General features: G+C 35.4%; 1 protein-coding gene across 5 annotated transcripts in view; it reads right to left on the bottom strand.

The window, feature by feature from the left end:
• Nucleotides 1-20,432, bottom strand: part of SHOC2 (SHOC2 leucine rich repeat scaffold protein) — a 114,153-nt gene that overhangs the window by 10,470 nt on the left and 83,251 nt on the right. For all 5 annotated transcript variants that reach the window (XM_079899375.1, XM_079899378.1, XM_079899374.1 and 2 more), the window contains 2 exons: nucleotides 6,407-6,537; nucleotides 1,959-2,147 (listed from right to left, as the gene is read on the bottom strand). In XM_079899375.1, the coding sequence (XP_079755501.1) occupies nucleotides 1,959-2,147; nucleotides 6,407-6,537 (320 nt within the window). The remainder of the gene's footprint in view (nucleotides 1-1,958; nucleotides 2,148-6,406; nucleotides 6,538-20,432) is intronic.

Here is a 20,432-nt window from a genome sequence, read left to right on the forward strand (position 1 = left end):
TGCAATAAAATTCCTTTTTCTTATTACAAATGTGAAATTCATTCACTGTAGAGAATACAGACAAGTAAAAAGAAACTAAAAATCACCCGTTAGGAAAAAATATTTGTAAATCATCTATCTGACAAGGGATTAATATCCAAAATATATAAAGAACTCATACAACTCAACAGCAAAAAAACCCCCAAACGATCCAATTAAAAAATGAGCACAGGGGCTTCCCTGGTGGCGCAGTGGTTGAGAGTCCGCCTGCTGATGCAGGGGACGCGGGTTCGTGCCCCGGTCCAGGAAGATCCCACATGCTGTGGAGTGGCTGGGCCCGTGAGCCATGGCTGCTGAACCTGCGCGTCCGGAGCCTGTGCTCCACAACGGGAGAGGCCACAACAGTGAGAGGCCCGCATACCGCAAAAAAAAAAAAAAATGAGCACAGGATCTGAATAGATATTTTTCCAAAGAAGATATACAGATGGCCAACAGATACATGAAAATGTACTCAATATCACTAATTATCAGGGAAATGCAAATCAAAACCATAATGAGATATCACTTCACTGCTGTCAGAATGGCTATTATCAAAAAGACAAGAAATAACAAGTGTTGGTGAGAATGTGGAGAAAAAGGAATCCTTCTGCACTGTTGGTGGGAATGTAAATCAGTGCAGTCCCAATGGAAAACAGTATGGAGGTTCCTCAAAAAATTAAAAAGAGAATTACCATATGATCCAGCATTTCTACGCCAATGTATTTACCCAAAGAAAACAAAAACACTAACTCAAAAAGAAATATGCACCTTTATGTTCATTGCAACATTATTTACAACAGCCAAGATATGGAAACAACCTAAGTGTCCACCAATGAATCAATGGATAAAGAAGATGTGGTATATATATTCAATGGAATACTATCCAGTCATAAAAAAGTATAAAAACCTTGTTATTTGTGAGGACATGGATGGACTTTGAAGGCATTATGCTAAATGAAATAAGTCAGACAAAGAAAGAAAAATACCATATGATCTCACTTATATGTGGAATCCAAAAAAAACAAACAAGCAACAGCAATAACAAAAACCAAGCTCAGAGAGAAAAAGAACATAATGGTGGTTGCCAGAGGCAGGGGGGTAGAGGGTAGATGAAATGGATGAAGAGAGTCAAAAGTACAGCATGATGATTATAGTTAATAATATTGCATTGCATATTTGAAAGTTGATGAGAGAGTAAATCTTAAAAGTTCTCATTACAAGAAAAAAAAATTCTGTATGTATGGTGATGGATTTTAACTAGACGTACTGCGGTGATCATTTAACAATATATACAAATACTGAATCATTATGTTGTACATCTGAAACTAATATAATGTTGGAGGTCAATTATACCTCAATAAAAAAGATTAAAAAAAAGAGATCACCCATAAATAATTCTGATATTCAAAGATAAACATTATATTTTAGTAAACACTGGCTGTATGTATGCATATAAATCTACAGATATTTAATATATAATTGAACACATTAAAAACAGCTTTTAAAAACAATGTGTACAAAGAGAATCTTTACATGCTTAACTTTTTCCTACTTAATAAATTGAGAATATTTCAACTGCTATTTAATATTCTTCTACACTAGAGTATTATTTGTAATTGCTTCATATTATTTCACTGAAGATATAGTACTTTTAAGAAATGAAATCCCTATTAATTTCAATAAGTTGGTACCAGTTAAATGGAAAGCTCTGTAATAAATATCCCTACAACTATGCTTTATGGATATTCATGATTATTCAAACTGCTAAGGATATTGCATGGTTCTAAGCTATTTGTTGTCTAACACAAATTGTCCTGAAGTATCCTTATTATCAGTTTAGATTCTCATCAGCCAGAAACAAGTACCCATTCTGATAAACCATAAATATTAGAAGTACTAGTCATAGTAGTTATTTTCCCCTAATACAAATAGAGGCTTACCTTCATATTCAGCTTACTTAATACTTTTGCTCTGGAGAAAATTCCGAATGGGATTTTGTTGATTCGATTGTGTTCCATGTTGAGGGAATAGATGGTGGAAAACTGAGATGGACCACCTACTGGATATAACTGGAAGCAGTTTCTAGCTAAGGTCAAACTATTCAGTTTCACAAGACTTGATAAAAGACTCTGTAAAAAAAAAAAAATGAAATAAACATAAGAATTAGAACTGTAACAAGACTTATTCTGTAGAGTACAGAGCAGCAGTCCCAAACAAATGCCTCAAAGGGCCTTGCAGGTAACAAATGACAGACCGGTTGGACCGGTTCTGTGATGCCTCATCTAGAGGAAAGTCACTCACTACTCAGCTCTAGCTAACTGTTGCCTTGCAGGAATGTGGAGCCAATGTAGTCAGATTTCCAGACTTTACAAAGAAACAGGAAATTCATTTATTTATATTAAATCTCTTGATTTTTATTCTTTGGCTTTAATTTATTTAAAACAGTCTACAGGGTAAAGAAAATATATCTGTGGGTAAGAGGTGTTTCATGAGTGGCTAGTTTTAGACCTCTATAAAAGCAGAAACATTGGTATCAGACAGTCCTGGGTCTGAGTCCTGACTCTGCCACCTGCTATGTGATCAATCCTATCCAGGTCTTAGTTAAGTACCTATCTCTAAATTATTACTAAGGTTAATATAATGCTTAGCACAGAGTAATGTGTCATTCAGTAATTTAAATGTTCCTTTTAGGAATATTAAATTCAGAAGATAATATACTTCCTCATATTATATATTGCTTTTCCATACAGTAAATTTCTGAGGGAATATACATCTACCAAACAAGTATTTACTTAGCATATAACCCCATATTCCCTCTTATTTCAGTCTCCCACCATGAAACCACAGTGCTAGGTGTTATAAAAGAGTCTCTGCCATTAAGAAGACTAAATCCCACTTAGAGAAATAAAGCACACAGATAGGAAAAAGAAAATAATATATAACTGTATATAATCAGTAATAAAGTATACAGAATAGGCTCTTGCTATTCAAAGTCTGGCTCAAGGAAGAGCAGCATCAGAATCCCCTGAGAGCATGCTAGAAATAAGGACTCTTAGGCCCCACTCCTACAGAATCATAATATGAGTCTTAAGATTCCCAGGTAATCTGTATGCTCATTAATGTCTGAGAAACACTGGTACAGGCTATAAAGCAGTTTTATATCCTGGCCCTATCTTTTAGTAGCTTGTGACTTTGGGCAAGTTATTTCTCTGAACACTAGTTTTATTCATTTGTAAAATGATGATGCCTTATTTTATAGGCTATAATAGAGTTTTTTTAAAGAAATAAAAATATATAAACAGCTTTACAATACCTCGCATTATAATAAGTGCTCAAATTTTAAGTCACTTCTTTATTTAAATTCAAAGAAAAGAATAAATACTGGAATAACCAGAAAAGCAGGAAGAAGGCTAAGAGTCTGAGAGTGTGCCAGATCTTAAAGGATGAAAAAAAATTTTAAATACTCAGAGAAGCAGAAGAAAATATTCTGGATTGATGTAAAGGCCCAAGCAAGGAGAAAACAAACGTTGTGAGGTGTGTGTTTTAAATAATGTTCTAATTTTGGCTATCCACCATGAGGAAACTGAAGACTTAGTACCTGAAGTGTCAGCTGTGATTTGCAAGGCCCACTGAAGGAAAAAAATAACTATATAATTGAAGTTATAATTAGTGAAGTGAACTGAAACTTGTCCTTTATGATGAACATGAATAAGCTACTCAACATTTGTCAACTGCTATACACAGAAAAAAGAAAGAATAGAGAAGGAGAAAACTTTCATGGCAGTCAATTCAGGGAAAATGTCTACATCCTACTCCACTGTAAATAAAGGAGTTCTATTGAGTCTCATGGCAAAAATGTTATTTTTATTATTCTTAGAGCTGACTTACTTTATTGAATTGATATTCTTTTATGAAAAAATGTTAACACCTGAGGATATTTGAAAAGGGGCAACAAGAATGCAGCTCTCCAGCCTTTCCATTCTTAGGTCATGCTATGAAGCTTTGGGGCTGCTCATCATTGCTTTAGAGTCAGGCACATCTGGGTTCCCATCTCACATCTTCTACTTACCAGCCTTGTGATCTTTGGTGAATTAATTAGATAATATATCTCTCACCATATTTCCAGAAAAAATATTTAAGCGTGACAAATTTGGCCAAAAACATGACTTTTCTTAAGTCTTATTTCCCTATTTGATGAGACTACCCCAATAACTAGTAGGATTATAGTGAAGATGTAAATGGAATAATACATGTAGAGCTCCTAGCCTTATGCCTTGAGTATATGTGCTTAAATTCATTAAGTTCTTTCTCCTTTTGTGTTTATGTCTACATTAAAACTAGTCCATTTTCAGACAGTCTTCAAATGGAAAAGTAGTCATTTTGCCAGCTCTGATTTCAGCAATATAATGCGCCCCCAGTGAAAACCACTTTCCTGATTTTTCTTGCCAGCTTGAACGTCTAAGTGCTGTTTAATGGATTTTATTATTTTTCTTATTGTGATTATAAACGCAGATAATTACACATTTGCATTAAGAATACACTACTTCCAAAGCACATAGACTACTTTTAAATAAAACAATGTTTTCCAATATTTGAACAAGGCCAATCAAGGATTTCCCCCATAGCTTCTCTATCTGAAAACAGGCCTGTTTAAATACACATACACCCTTTCTTCCACAGCCAGACTGAAGAGAGCTGTCTTCTTTATAATTCTCTTATCAAAAATAAATCCTAACTTATTTCAGTAACAAAATATTATATACTTAGCACGTGTCTTTATCCTAAGAGGTTTCCAATAACTATGTTTCCCTTCAGTAACAATAAGACTGGATATATAAATAAATATTAAAATTTCTCACTTGATGAAACTTGATATACACCCAGTCTTTATATTTAGGCATACTGACATTGTAAAAGCAGTCAGTCTTACTTAAGCTCACAAATCACATCCTAAAAAAATCCCAACAAGGTCTAATTAATATGCTAATTATTTCCCTTATTATGGATATGAATTACTGTTAAAAAGAGGATGACATTAAACAGTAGAACCTCACCCATTCTGATCACTGTAAATTACCAACATCACAGAAATTAAAAAATCCAAACAGTCTAGCTGTCAGGGCGATATCTACAATCTGTGGATTCTAATCCTTATCCCACTTAAACTACTACTAACAATAGTACTCTTTTGACACAGGTGATATACTGTCATAGTAGTTTTAGTGAACTGGTCCAGACTAGAAACTACAATCCTGGGAAACTCATTTTTGTACTCTGACCAAGTTTTTTCTGAAAACGCAAGCATCTAGATTAATAGGAACCGAATTAATAGGTGCTACTTTATTTCTGTATGCCTAAGAAACAAATTAATTAAATAAATTTATTTGATAAAATAATTGCTACAAACCTAGAGCCTCACCTACTCAAATTGTTCATTATAAATCAAAGCATATATCTGAAAAACATTCATCCAAAGCACCTTTATTCTTAATTCAAATATACACACACACACACACACACACAGAGATGGGAAAATTAGTAATAATCTAAACATAATAGGCCTACTTATATAGTTTTAATTATTAGAGAAAAAAGACTTCGCAAAGTTCAATCAATAACTCCACAATTCCATTCTTTTGCTTGTTAGAATACTACAGTAAGATATTATGCTTGAATAACTACAAGCAAACTTACTAGTTGTTGGGTATGCTAAAACAGCAGGTAGCAAAAGAAGAAATGGCAAGAGTAAAAAATAATAAAGTTGAGAAAAACAATTTAAAAAAGAATATTGCATCTTGCCCAATTAATCTCTACGCAAAAGTGAAAATATTTTTCTAACAGAACCAACAAAACCCAAATTTAAAATAATGTGTTAAAAAAATAGCAGATTCTGGTGACTGGTATTGCTAAACAGGCTTTAATGTTATTGTATAAGCAGGGCAATAATTTGGGTCACAGGCATGTTGCAGCTCATATTAATCTGGATAATAAGTAGTGCATTCTATATAGTCATTCTTTTATCATCTTTCTACAATATCTTTTTTCTTTTATTACTGAACTGGGTGGGGTAGCTGAGTTTTAAAACCAGCTATACAACCTCTCCTCAATGGTTTTTATTGTCAAGTCCCAAATGACATGAGAAAGATTTACATGGTACTAAAGTGGAAAGTAGAACACTGATTTTCCACCTTCCTTTCTGTTCCTATAATCATATCTACTCTTTCTTTTTCGGAATTTTTATCTTAGTGGTGGGCTATATGTCCATAGCATACCCATTATTTAAGCAATTTCAATCATCATATTATTTACCCAGCTGTAAAGACTGACTAGTTTTCCCTTCATTATCTTACAGGCTTGTTTCAAGAGTTTACCGTAATCCACTTCTTACCTCTGGTAAAGTAGAAATGTTATTGTTCTCTAAATTTAATTCTTCAAGTGCACTGCATTTTGCCAATGATCTGGGTATTGCTGACAGTCTGTTATATCTCAGACCAAGACGACTTAAACTGGACAGGTTTCCTGTGAACACACAAAAAAAGGGAATTTCTTTTAATCCGATGAGCCTGTCACTGTCCCAGGCTATCAAGCAGTATTTATGAATTACTTTGAAGCACTATTTCAGCAAGATCCTTAACTTTTTGTACCAAGAAACTGCACACTACACTCTATCAATTAGGATGAAACTGAAACCACTTTCGTGCCCTCTTAGAGAAATAATGAAATACACAGCTATAAGTCAATTTTTAAAATCAATTATTGGAAAGTATTGTCATACTTTAATAAAAAAATAACCTTTAGATAAGGCCTAATTGAATAACATCAAAGTAGTAAATATTTTAAATTTATAATAGTTAATCCCATTTGTATCTATGTGATGGTGATCCAATATAGAACAAGTGGCTATATATAAAAATGTACATGTAATTTTGAAGAAAAAATTTTCAAATTTCTAAAATGGTATTATTTAAAATATAAGATGCACAACTATTTTGTGAGATCAGAAAGGTTCAATATTTTCCATGAATTTAAATATAAACATTCCAAAATTTCTCTAAAAAGTTGACCTGATGGTAAAAAAATTTCTCAAAGTAATTTTTTACAAACAAAAGTGAAAGTTATAGTCTCTCTTATTATCTAAACATATCCAGCTTGAGCATATTAGCCACTATTGAATAACTAAAATAAGCAAAGCATAAAAATAGACATTTTCTACTTTTATTGCTAAGACCCATGGCAAGCTACATGTAAGCTACATGGATGAATATGATGATATCTGCTATCATAGAAGGTTTAAATCAAATTTAATTTCCCAAATATACATCAGAAAATAAGTTCATTTTGATAGCAAAAAAGATAAGAGTAATGAGAATTTAGTTCAATGTATTTCTTTGCCATGACTGGTTAATTTATTTTCTGATTCCACATTGCAATTGTTGCTATAACATTTTTAGTTGGGCTAGGTTAAAATGTTAAATGTAGCCTCTAGTTTTAAATTAAACAGTATTACCAGTATTAGAAATTATAGGCATACTTCATTTTACTGTACTTTGCTTTATTGTGCTTCACAGATACTGCAACTTTATGTATTGAAGGTCTGTGGCAACCGTGCATTGAACAAGTCTATTGGTGCCATTCTCCAACATCATTTGCTCACTTAATGTCTCTGTGTCCCATTTTAGTAATTCTTGCTATATTTCAAACTTTTCCATTATTATTATACTTGTTATGGTGATCTATGACCAGTGATCTTTGTTTTTGTTTTTGTTTTTGCGGTACGCAGGCCTCTCACTGCTGTGGCCTCTCCTATTGCGGAGCACAGGCTCCGGATGCGCAAGCCCAGCAGCCATGGCTCACGGGCCCAGCCGCTCCGTGGCATGTGGGATCCTCCTGGACCGGGACACGAACCCGTGTCCCCTGCATCGGCAGGCGGACTTTCAACCACTGCGCCACCAGGGAAGCCTGACCAGTGGTCTTTGATGTTACTAGTATAATTGTTTTGGGTTGCCACAAACTGCACCCATTTAAGATGGTGAACTTAAATTGATAAATGCTGTGTGTATTCTGTCTGCTCCACTTACCAGCTGCTTCCCTGTCTCTCTCCCTCTCCCCTAAGATACAACAATATTGAAATTAGGCCAATAATAACCCTACAGTGACCTCCAACCAAGTGAAAGTTAGAGTCGCATGTCTTTCACTTTAAATAAAAAGCTAGAAATGATTAAGCTTAGTGAGAAAGGCATGTGGACAGCTAGGTTGAAAGCTAGGCCTCTTGCGCCAGTCAGCCAAGTTGCGAATGCAAAGGAAAAGTTCTTGAAGGAGATTAAAAGAGCTACTGTAGTGAACACGTGAATGATAGAAAAGGAAAACAGCCTTATTGCTGAAGTAAAGAATGTTTTAGTGGTCCAGATAGAAGATCAAACCAGCCACTACATTCCCTTAAGCCAAAGCCTAATTCAGAGCAAGGCCCTAACTCTGTTCAATTCTATGAAGGCTGAGAGAGGTGATAAAGCTGCAGAAGAAAAGTTAGAAGCTAACAGGTTGGTTCATGAGGTTTAAGAAAAGAGATGGCTCTCCATACATAAAAGTACATGGTGGGCTTCCCTGGTGGCGCAGTGGTTGAGGGTCCGCCTGCCGATGCAGGGGACGCAGGTTCGTGCCCTGGTCCGGGAAGATCCCACGTGCCACAGAGCGGCTGGGCCCATGAGCCATTGCTGCTAAGCCTGCGCATCCGGAGCCTGTGCTCCGCAACGGAAAAGGCCACAACAGTGACAGACCCACATACCGCAAAAAAAAAAAAAAAAAAAAAGTACAAGGTGAACCAGCAAGTGCTAATGTAGAAGCTGTAGCAAGTCATCCAGAAGATGCAGCTAAGATAATTAATGAAGGCGGCTACACTAAACAAGGTGTTCAATGTAGACAAAACAGCCTTATACTGAAGATGCCATTTAGAACTTTCACAGCTATAGAGGAGAAGTCAATGCTTAGCTTCAAAGCTTCAGACAGGCTGACTCTCTAGACTTCTAGAATTAGAAGTGGAGCCTGAAGATGTGACTGAATTGCTGCAATCTTATGATAAGACTTTTAACAGATGAGGCACTGCTTCTTATAGATGAACAAAGAAAGTGGTTTCTGGAGGTGGAACCTACTCTACTGGTAAAGATGCTGTGAAGACTGTTGAAATGACAACAAAGTATTTAGAATATTACATAAGCTTTCATTGATAAAGCAGCGGCAGGGGTTTGAGAGAACTGACTCCAATTTTGAAAGAAGCTCTATTGTGGGTAAAATGGTATTACATACCATTACATGCTGCATGAAAGGAAAAGTCAGTCAATGCAGCAAACTTTATGTGGTTTGATTTAAGAAACTGCCACATCCACCCAAGTTTCAGCAGCCACCACCCTGATCAGTCAGCAGCCATGAGGACCAAGGCAAGACCCTTAAGGCTCAGATTATGGTTAGTACTTTTTAATCAATAAACTATTTTAAATTAAGATTTGTACATTTTTTAGACATAATGCTATTGCACACTTAATAGACTACAGTACTGTATGAACATAACTTTTATATACACTGGGAAACAAAAAATTTGTGTGATGCTTTATTGTGATATTCGCTTTGTTGTGCTGGTCTGAGATGGAATCTGTAATGTCTCCAAGGTATGCCTGTATAGAAGTGGATGCCTGTGTCACACTTAACTTTTTGGAGATAAATATTTTTATGCCTTTCAACTTTCAGCCACTTTCTGATGTTTGTCCATTTCTTTCTTTTTGCTTTGACCACTTTTCAAAAAGTTGTTGTACGAATAATTTTCTTTCTTAGATATGTCTAACATTACTTCAATATTTACAGAAAATATATATTAGCCTATAGAATAAGTTAAGCCTTAAAACCTAGGAGGGTAGTCACCATGCCTCATATTCCTTATCCTGTTATACTCATTTGCATCCTTCCCTTTTGCTGAAGAAAACAGTGATCAAGGTTCTAAGAAATGACTAAATGGAGCTAATTTTTACCCTTTACATTTTCAAGAGTTAGTATTGCTATCAAAAATACTCTGGGGAGGGCTTCCCTGGTGGCGCAGTGGTTGAGAGTCTGCCTGCCGATGCAGGGCACGCGGGTTCGTGCCCCGGTCCGGGAAGATCCCACATGCAGTGGAGCAGCTGGGCCCGTGAGCCATGGCCACTGAGCCTGCGCGTCCGGAGCCTGTGCCCCACAACAGGAGAGGCCACAACAGTGAGAGGCCCACGTACAGAAAAAAAAAAAAAAAAAAAAAAAATACTCTGGGGACTTCCCTGGTGGTCCAGTGGTTAAGACTCTGTGCTCCCAGTGCAGGGGGTCCATGTTCGATCCCTGGCCAGGGAACTAGATCCTGCATGCCACAACTAAAGATCCCACATGCCACAACTAAATATCCCACATGCCTCAACGAAGACCCGGTGCAGCCAAATAAATATTTTAAAAAAATACTATGATAATTCTATACCATAAGTCCAGCCAACTATAATGTGAAAAAAACCTTAGCAACCATTTCAATTCCTGCAATTAGAACTATTATAGAGGTATGCTATGCTCATTTATATTACTTTCTTATAACAGTGCTTGGAAACTAGGCCGAGAGTTTGCTATTTATGATTAATTAAGATTCCAACAGGCAGAAAACTGAATTAAAAAGCAACAATAAAAACTACCACTTAGGGCTTCCTTGGTGGCGCAGTGGTTGAGAATCTGCCTGCTACTGCAGGGGACACGGGTTCGAGCCCTGGTCTGGGAAGATCCCACATGCCGCGGAGCAAATGTGCCCGTGAGCCACAACTACTGAGCCTGCGCGTCTGGAGCCTGTGCTCCGCAACAAGAGAGGCCACGATAGTGAGAGGCCCGCGCACCGCGATGAAGAGTGGCCCCCGCTTGCCACAACTAGAGACAGCCCTCGCACAGAAACGAAGACCCAACACAGCCAGAAAAATAAATAAATAAACAAATGTGGGGTTAAAAAAAAAAAAAAACTACCACTTAGCAAAGACAAGTTAAATTTGCCTTTAAATTGTTTTCTAAATTAACTAAGGATGCTTCACTAGTATCTTTCTGATGACACTCCAGTGAGATGTGTCAATTTTGGAAGGGGAGAAAAAACAAACAAGCAGAGGGCTGGGTCACTTTTCAAAGCTCCAGAGAATTTAGAGATCAGAAATAAGGGCAAGAATAATATTTACTATTGTTGTCACTGCACTGTGACATTGAATTTGATACAAATGTTACTTAGAAGTTGGGATGGCAAAAAATAATCTGCTTTATGATGAAGTATGTTAATTATAGTCATATTTCTAATAGCAAAAAATGGGGACAACCTATATGTTCAAGAATAGATGAATAATTATTTAAATTGAAGGCACCACAGTGTAATAGAAAAAACAAAGGATATTATATTATCTATGTGACCCTGGGCAACTTATTTAACAACAGTCTATCTCCTCACTCATAAAGTGGGGATAATGCCACCTATCCGACAGGGTCACTCTAAGGATTAAATACAATATGTGTAAGATACTTAGCACAATGACTGATACCTAACAGATCTTCAAAACATGATTTTATTCTATGGTATTTCTATATTCTGTTACAGTCTGTACCTATTAAAATTATGTTACAAAAATCTTTAAGATGTGAAAGACTAAGTTACGATATTAAATGAAAAAAGCCAGATAACAACATCACGTGCTTTTTATTACCTCAACATTGTAAAAAACACATGCATGCAAAAACAGTGGGGAAAAACACATCAAAACTAACAGTTAGGGCTTCCCTGGTGGCGCAGTGGTTGAGAGTCTGCCTGCCGATGCAGGGGACACGGGTTCGTGCCCCGGTCTGGGAAGATCCCACATGCCGCAGAGCGGCTACGCCCGTGAGCCATAGCCGCTGAGCCTGCACGTCCGGAGCCTGTGCTCCACAACGGGAGAGGCCACAGCAATGAGAGGCCCACGTACCACAAAAAAAAAAAACCAACCAAAAAAACCCTAACAGTTATCTCTGCATGATAGAATTATGGAAGATTAAATTTTTTTCTGTCAAGTTGTCTATAATTTCCCTAATTTTCTATAATTTTGTAATTTTAAAATACCCTTTTGATAAAGAAAAAGTCTATAATTCTAAAGTCATTTTACTTTTAAAAACTGTGATATCTTTATACCAGCCTTTTATTCAATGAATATTTTACATTTTGGAGAAGTTTTATACTAATGTAGACCAAGATGTTTGGACATTTTACATTGTGAGGCTCATTTTCTCCATACAGTGAGGATATGAGCTAAGTTGTGGAAAAACAGAGCACGGTAGTTTGAAGTTTTAGATAGCCATTCTGATAAAAAAGACAGGAGATAAGAAAGATACCCAAGAAGTAGCAGTAAGAGCCAACTGAGAGTACTCAGCACAGACTTTAGCATAAGATATGCAAAGTGAATTAATGGCAGAGCTAGAATCAAAGTCAGTTGGCTCCTTATCAAGTAATCATTTTTTGTGAATTTCATCGACTCTGCTCCAGTGAGCTTGTTTCCTCCTAACACAGAAGCATGATATGTTCATTCTTGCCTCCACACTGTTTGACTGTCCTTGTTGTGCTCATGGAATGCATTTCTATTCCATACTGAGTCCAGCATATTTGTTCATGAAGCTTTCTCTGGTCATTCTATGAAGACCTTATTGATTTCCCTATAAACTGGACTCATGGCCACACATTGTTTTCATCATACGTTGGCATTTACTTATATTTGGTCTTATGTTGTTAGTTGTTTCATGGATTAGTTACCTCCCCCAAAAGACTGAAAATCCTTTAAGTAAGGGAGGTTGCTATGTACTTCTGTCTCCACACAGAATTCAGTGCTAAGCACACAGCAGGCACTCATTCATACTTTCTTAATAATTATAGAAGCTAAAATATTTCACTTTGTCCTCCTTTCCATTAGGAACAAGATGCAAAAACTTAAAATTATATGAAAGGTTCATAAAAAGATTTTTTCTTTGACCCATTCTCATCTTATAAAATAGCCTGTCTATGAAACACAGATGTTAACTGGACATGGTTTTAAAATACATATCAGATTTGTCTGGTCTGAGTACAAGTTAGTTCTTTTACAAATATCTGCAATAATTTTTTTCTGAGACACCCAATGTCTATGCAGCCCATTTTTAGATATCGGAGAATGAACTAATCATTTCCAACTCTTTGCACTCCTCCCATCCCACCAAATCATTTTTTAATTACAAAATATATACGTGCAACTTACTCTCTTCCCCAGAGAACCATGGTTTGTAGTCTAATATGTACCTATTGAGACCTTTCTGTAAGCATTTACTTACACATATACAAATACAGGATTTTTTTTAATGTTTCCGTGTTTATTTTTACATAAATGGGATCATTTTACGTACTTTTCCCCCTATATAACAGGTCACAGAAATATTTTCTGGTGAGTAAATTCAGATATACTTAATTTTATTTAACCATTGTATTCTACGATGTGCACCATTATCTAAACATTCCCCAATTGACAGCATTTGTTTCTAATTTTTAAAAAGGAATTCTATAATGAACATTCTAATACATATCTGTGCGTACATGTGAAAATATTTCTGATGTATCAAAAGATATAGATTTTTTTTTTTTTTTTTGCGGTACGCGGGCCTCTCACTGTTGTGGCCTCTCCCGCATCGGCAGGTGGACTCTCAACCACTGCGCCACCAGGGGAGCCCCGATATAGATATTTTAAATCTTGATAAGACAGTGCCACTAGGCTATATCGATTTCATTCCCACCAAAATTGAAGGACAGCGGCCATTTACTCATATCCTTTCAAAATGGGGAGGGAGGGAAGGTATCAATATTTTATCCCTTGTCTATCCCGTGCCCACGGCCACTATAGCTACAAGGCTGGTAAAGGTGGAAATTTTCTTGCAAGCAGTGATAATGTCTGACTACAAAGAATGTCAAAATCTTCTGATAAAATTTTAATTTGCTATACAAAGTTGAAGATAAAAGAGGCTCAATCTTAAAAAAGAACTGGAAGTAAAGAAGCTCATCCCTTTCTCTCCTTCATACCACTGCTTTCCCTATGAAAGAAAGTTGTTCCATTGTAATAAAATGGCAGAAGCATTTACCAAAGGGTCTATGAAATCTGCCAGAAGAGGAAAGGGCTTATTAATAGCAGAAAGTCCCCATAATTTTGCTCCACCAACTGACATGCCTCAATAATTGTTTACAGTAGAAAAGTAGGTGAATACAATATTTTAACCAATTTTTATTCTCAATGAAACCCAAAAACTTTCTCTGGTAACAAAGATTAGTATGGTAACCAAATTCTAAATGCTTATCAACTCACAAACCCAGTAAATAGAACCACATTCCTGAAATTTCTCTTCCAAAAGCAAAATAAGCTTCTCAGTTTTAAAGTCAGAATAGGTTTCTAGAAGTTAAAAATTACAAAATGGGGAATTCCCTGGTGGTCCAGTGGTTAGGACTTGGTGCTTCCACTGCAGGGGGCACAGGTTTGATCCCTGGTCAGGGAACTAAGATCCCTCATGCCGTGCGGCACAGCCAAAAAAACAAAAACAAAAAAATTTTAATTAAAAAATAAATAAAAATTATAAGATGAAAACGAAGTAGTGAAAATGCCACATGAAATTATCTAGTACCAAAACTAGTGGTTATTTAAACAAAAATGATACCTCCTACTTTCCTAAACATTTTTTTTTCTTTTCTCCTTTTTTTTGGGGGGGGAGGGTGGTGTAGAAGAGCATGAACTTTAAAAATTGTAACGTATGAGAATATGCTATTCTGATGAAGAAACTAACATTTGCAAAGCACTTGTCACTTTCTTGAGAACATGGCATGTTCAAGAAGTCATCCACATTTTGTCAAAGTCCGTTACTCCCAGCAAAACAAAAGAGGTGAAAAAAAGTAAGGATAAAATATCAACGCTTTCTTATGCCAGAAGAAAACTTGACATCAGAAGTCTGGCATTTACTGTGATTCACCCCCTGCAGTGGTTTCAACTCTAACCTCTTTCAATAAGTGGTTTTAACCACAAACTAAACTGCAACCTAGAAATCAAGCCATAGCTTGCTTTAATATTGATCCATTGTGACTAAGAAATAAAATCAACGTTGCTGAGCTTCTGTGTATAAATGTAGGCTGATCACTGCCAATCACTGGCATTCAGTTGTGCTTAACTTTGACTGTAAGTTGCTCTGTGTTCTGCTCTGACAGCTTGCTTTCTTATGCTGTCAGATTTTTAAAATATGGAAACATCAAATGGCTAGGAGTTAAAATTAGATGCTTTCAATTTCAGCAAATATAATCAGCATTTTTAGGTTAATTTAGTCTTTTGAGTAAGACTCTACCTCAAATAGTCTTTATCTTATTTTAACAAAGTAGCAAAAAATCAGTAGAAAAGGCACACAAGTTATAACAATGAAATAATGTCAAAGGTACAATTTTTTCCAGAAACATTAAACTGAGAAACTGAAAATAAACTGAAAAGTTATACAAAAATTCTTAAAAGTTAAAAACTCAAAAGAATGCCACCATTAAAAAACAAACAAGTTGTTATATGTAAGCAGCACTGTAATTACCTAAAATTGAATCACTAAAACTCTGCTTGTTGATATAACCATAATTACTGTAACATTTCTTCAGAGACCACTGCAACAAAAAGACCTCTGTGAATTGTTCTGTGCTCCAGCCTTGAAGGCAAGGACTTGTTCCTTATTTCTCTCATTCTGAAAAGAAATAGAAAATAAAATATTTTTTCCTACTTCAGACCCTCCTCTCCCTGATTTCATAAAACCACCTGAGACCTCAGAAGGCTTCAAGATATCAGGTTCATAGCTTGAAACAAAACGCCTTCTATAATGAATCTTAACATTTTCTTAAGTTTATAGCTGATTCTTGAATTAGAAAACATTCACATGAAAAGAATATACTTTATACTCTTCAACAGGGCAGATTAATGGTTAAATCAGAGAAACTCTAAATATGTTTTTAAGCGCTCTTTCACTTAACGGCAACCAGCTGCCCCTCTCCCCATTTCCTTCTGCCTCTTCTTCACATCCTGAGTTGTCAGTGATCCTGGCACTGCTCAGCCTGGAAGTAAATGGCAGTGCGTGCTGCCAAAGAATGGTAACTACTCTAGGAGTATTTGTGTTAAATAAAGAGAGGGTTTAAAATATCTGGGTCTACTTACAAGAAAAAGAAAAGGCAAAGAATTAAAGTGATTTTTGGAAAAGTGATTTTAAGGTGATAGAAGATTTGATTTTTCAATTGTGAGTTTAGGGCTAGTTTCTTTAGACCAGGGAAAAGAGCACGGCAACTTCTGTGGGACTAGCATCAACTCTCCAGGATAGGTGTTATTTTTTGTTGTTGTTTTTCATTTTAAGTTATACTTTTCAAGAAGCAGTCCAGAAAAGAGAAGAAAAGTATCAGGAGAACTATATTCTAAAAGTCTGCCACTGACGGTTTGGGGTGAATTGCTCTTCTCCAGTAGATGAGAGGGAGGATCTCAAAGGTCAATTATGACTGCTGAGATTTGTAACAGACCAAGACCCAAATGTTCTGATTTCTCACCAAATCTCAACCTTCCGCTATACAATCAAAATATGGGGGATGAGAGGGATGGAGAAAGGCAAAATAATTATTTTAATAAACACGGTATATGATAAATGACTACAATATTATAAAAACTTTCAATAAACAATACTTATTCACTTTGCTACTACTTGGAATAACAGCTGTATTAGTTTGCTGACAACTATCAAAGCATATAAAAATAAATGAGATATTTAAATTTTTATTACTGTTAATGTTTCAGTTCTTGTTGATTTACAATACATATTTGTAATCTGACCATGTAGAATGTGCTAGAAGTGAGGCACCTGTGTTATTCTGAGATAATATGTCAACTGGTAGAGATTAATAATGAAGTCAAATGTTTTCATATTAATAAACACACTTGAAATACAGAAGAATTACTTCTGATAGAAGAGAGAAAAGAAATGTAAAATTAAGAAAGCCAGGAGAAAGAAGGATACATGGAGAAGTTACCCTTTGTCAGAGGAAGTGAATCCACAGCACCCTAGTCTTACTAACTGGATGATTTTACCATCCTCCACTACCTATGCTATCTCTGTTTGCCAAGACTATTCATTTTAGTACTTTAATTGCATCCCTCTTTGATTGTTATTTAACAAGACAGGAAAACAGACACATGCATAAAATACTAAATAACAAAATATTGTTAGATAATTTGAGAGTAAGAACAGGGCTGATTGATGACCATGCCCTTTATAGAACTCTATATATCCATATGATCAGTTGAAAGAGTAGAGGAAATTATGTGTATATTTAGGAGAAAAGAGTTCTAAGCAGAGAAACTGGGAAGTACAAAGACCCTGAGGCTAGAACTTGGCTGATATGCTCAAGGAACAATAAAGTATATGCATCTATAATATCCTAAGAAATATACAATAATTATCCCTCAATGAGAGTGATAAGGACATAACTTTATAACATTTCAAGCATCTTTAATTTCAGTTCCCCTGTCTGATTTGCTAGAGTAAACAATCTTTACTTTTTTCTAAGACTGAGCAAGCCTTTAATTTTATAAGTTTCTTTTCTAAAGTGCTTTCATGTTTCATTCCACCGAAAAGTGATCATGTTAAAATGCATTATTCTTTCTTTCCTCCTTTACTATTAAAATTAGTTGGTTGTTCAAAATAAGCAAATTTAGACATATTTCAATGTAAGAACATACAACACAAAGTAAATATGTCAATATGTAATTTAAGAAAACTATACTGAAATAAAGATTAAACCTATATGTTGAACTGGATCAGAGTATCCCAGGGAAATGGGCCCTGGGATATAATACAGTTCTTGAACTTTAGAAATAAAGAACACTTTGGGTGGCGAGATATAATACAGTTCTTGAACTTTAGAAATAAAGAACACTTTGGGTGGCCAGGCACAAAGATTAAGTCACTTATAATGGAAAAAAAATTAGACTGGCTTCATACTTTACATTCAATTCCAGAAGACAACAGAGCTACCTCCTAGTTCTCCTAAAATGCTCAAGGAAAAGTAGTTGAACCCAGTGATTTTTACATCCATCAAACTGTTCTTTAAGTATAAAGGTTACAAACATACAAGAACTAGGGAACTACTGTTCATGAACCATTTCTGAGAAAACTACTACAAGATTGACTTCAGCCAACCAAGAAATGACTTGGGCAATTATGGCAACAGCATTGATGATGAACATTATGACTAAAATAAAAATACAGACCGGCATAACAAGACATAACATAAATGTTGCATGTTCTAACAACAAAGCTAATAAAAATTGGGAGGAAAAGAGACCAAAAAGGGCAAGTAGTAGAATAAATTCACTGATTGCCTCATCTACATTACTCTACTCAACAAAAATAGAATACACATTCAATTGCACATGGAACACTTATCAAGATAGACCATACACGGAGCCATAAAATAAGTCTCAATACATTTAAATGATTCAAGTCACACAAAGTATGTTCTTGACCACAATGGAATTAACCTAGAAATCAATAACAGAAAAACCCTTGGAAAACTGTCAGATGTTGGGAACTAAATAACATACTTTTAAATAACACACAGATCACAGAAAACAAAAGGGTAAATTAGAAAGTATTTTGAACAAAACAAAAAAGAAAACACAAGATGTCAGAAGTTGTGGGATGTTGTTAAAGCAGTATGTAAGGCAAAATTTATAGCACTAAAGGCCTGTATGAGAAGAAAGGTCTCAAATCAATAATCTCAATCTTCTGCCATAAGAAACTAGAAAAAGAACAAATAAAACTCAAAGTAAGCAGATGAAAGGGAAGAAGAAAGGTCAAAGTGGAAATCAATGAAACAAAAACCAAGGAAAGAATAGAGAAAAATCAATACTTTGAGACAATCAATAAAACTGGTAAAATTGATAAACCTCTAACCAGACTGATTAGGGAAAAAAAAAAGAGAGAAGATATAAATTACCAATATCAGGAATGAGAGAAATGGCATTACCACAGATTCTATAGATATTGAAATAAAAATGGATTATTATGAACAATTTTATGCCCATTAAATGTGGCAACTTAAAAGAAATGGACACATTCTTTGAAAGACACAAATGACCAAGTTTTCTCAAAAAGAAAGTGATAACCTAAATAGCCCTATGTCTATCAAAGAAATTGAAATTGTTTTCAAAAACATTCCAACAAAGAAAAATCCTGACCCAGCTGGCTTTACCAATTAATTTTATCAAATATTAAAGGAAGAAATATGTCAATTTTATACAAACTGTTGCAAAAATTGAAGAGAAGGGAGTACTTCCCAACTTATTATATATGGCCAGGATTACCCTGAAACTGAAACTAGACAAAAACAGGTTTTATAACATTATGTATGAATATATTGTTTGTTAAAATTAATTAAGTAAATCTAATTTTTCAAATTTCTACCAGAATGTATGTTTTTTCATTATTTCTTCTTGGTAAGCAATTTCAATCTTATTATCTGGGTTTTTGTCAAGTTCAGGGAAATATTAAATTATATTTTATAGCTTCTTCATTATCTTACTCTATTCTCTTTCTAGAACTTCTAGTCCTGTCTTCCATGACTTTTTTTTCATTTATTTTGTATTTATTTGGTATTTTTCTGTCTGTTCTAGACTCTAGGGCACAAGAATCAGAAAGATATAGGTTCTAATGGCTAGCTATTATATCCTGAAGAAGTCTCAGATTACTCTTCTGTGAACAGGTGTCATCTAACCAAAGACAGTCTATTGTAACTTATTAAAAAATTCCATAACAACTGCTTCTGTTTCAAGTAGTGGTAGACTAGATAATTCAAGCAACCCTCCCATTGAAGAAAACTAAAAACACTTCTAAAACAAAAACCAGAAAGCTAACAAGATAATGACTAGTAAACAGGCTGGAAACCAGCTGGGAACCCAGAAACAAGCAGAACACTGGAGAAGATTTTGTCCCGAGAGTGCTTTCCTAGCTAGAAGATGCAGCTGAAAGGCTAAGGCATGTTTCCACCAAAAGTCAAAATCTAGAGCCTGCCAAGGGTGGGAAGTCTAGTAATCAATATCAACTGAGACCCTACAGGGCTGCACCCTAGTACAAGGGGTAAAACGGAATTAAAACAACCCTCCAATTAGTCTGCCGCTTGTCTCTGAATCACTTGGGGGACCAGAAAAATCACAAACCTTAGAACACAGATGGAATAAAGTGGTCACCCTAGGTACCTGAGAGAAGCAAACAAAAATCCTTCTGGAGAAAGATAACATTATCACAGGCCTCAAATGATTTAGTAAGAGAACCTTGTAAATATTCATTACCAA

Source organism: Stenella coeruleoalba (assembly GCF_951394435.1).
Source record: "Stenella coeruleoalba genome assembly, chromosome: 16".
In the NCBI taxonomy this organism is placed as follows: Eukaryota; Metazoa; Chordata; class Mammalia; order Artiodactyla; family Delphinidae; genus Stenella; species Stenella coeruleoalba.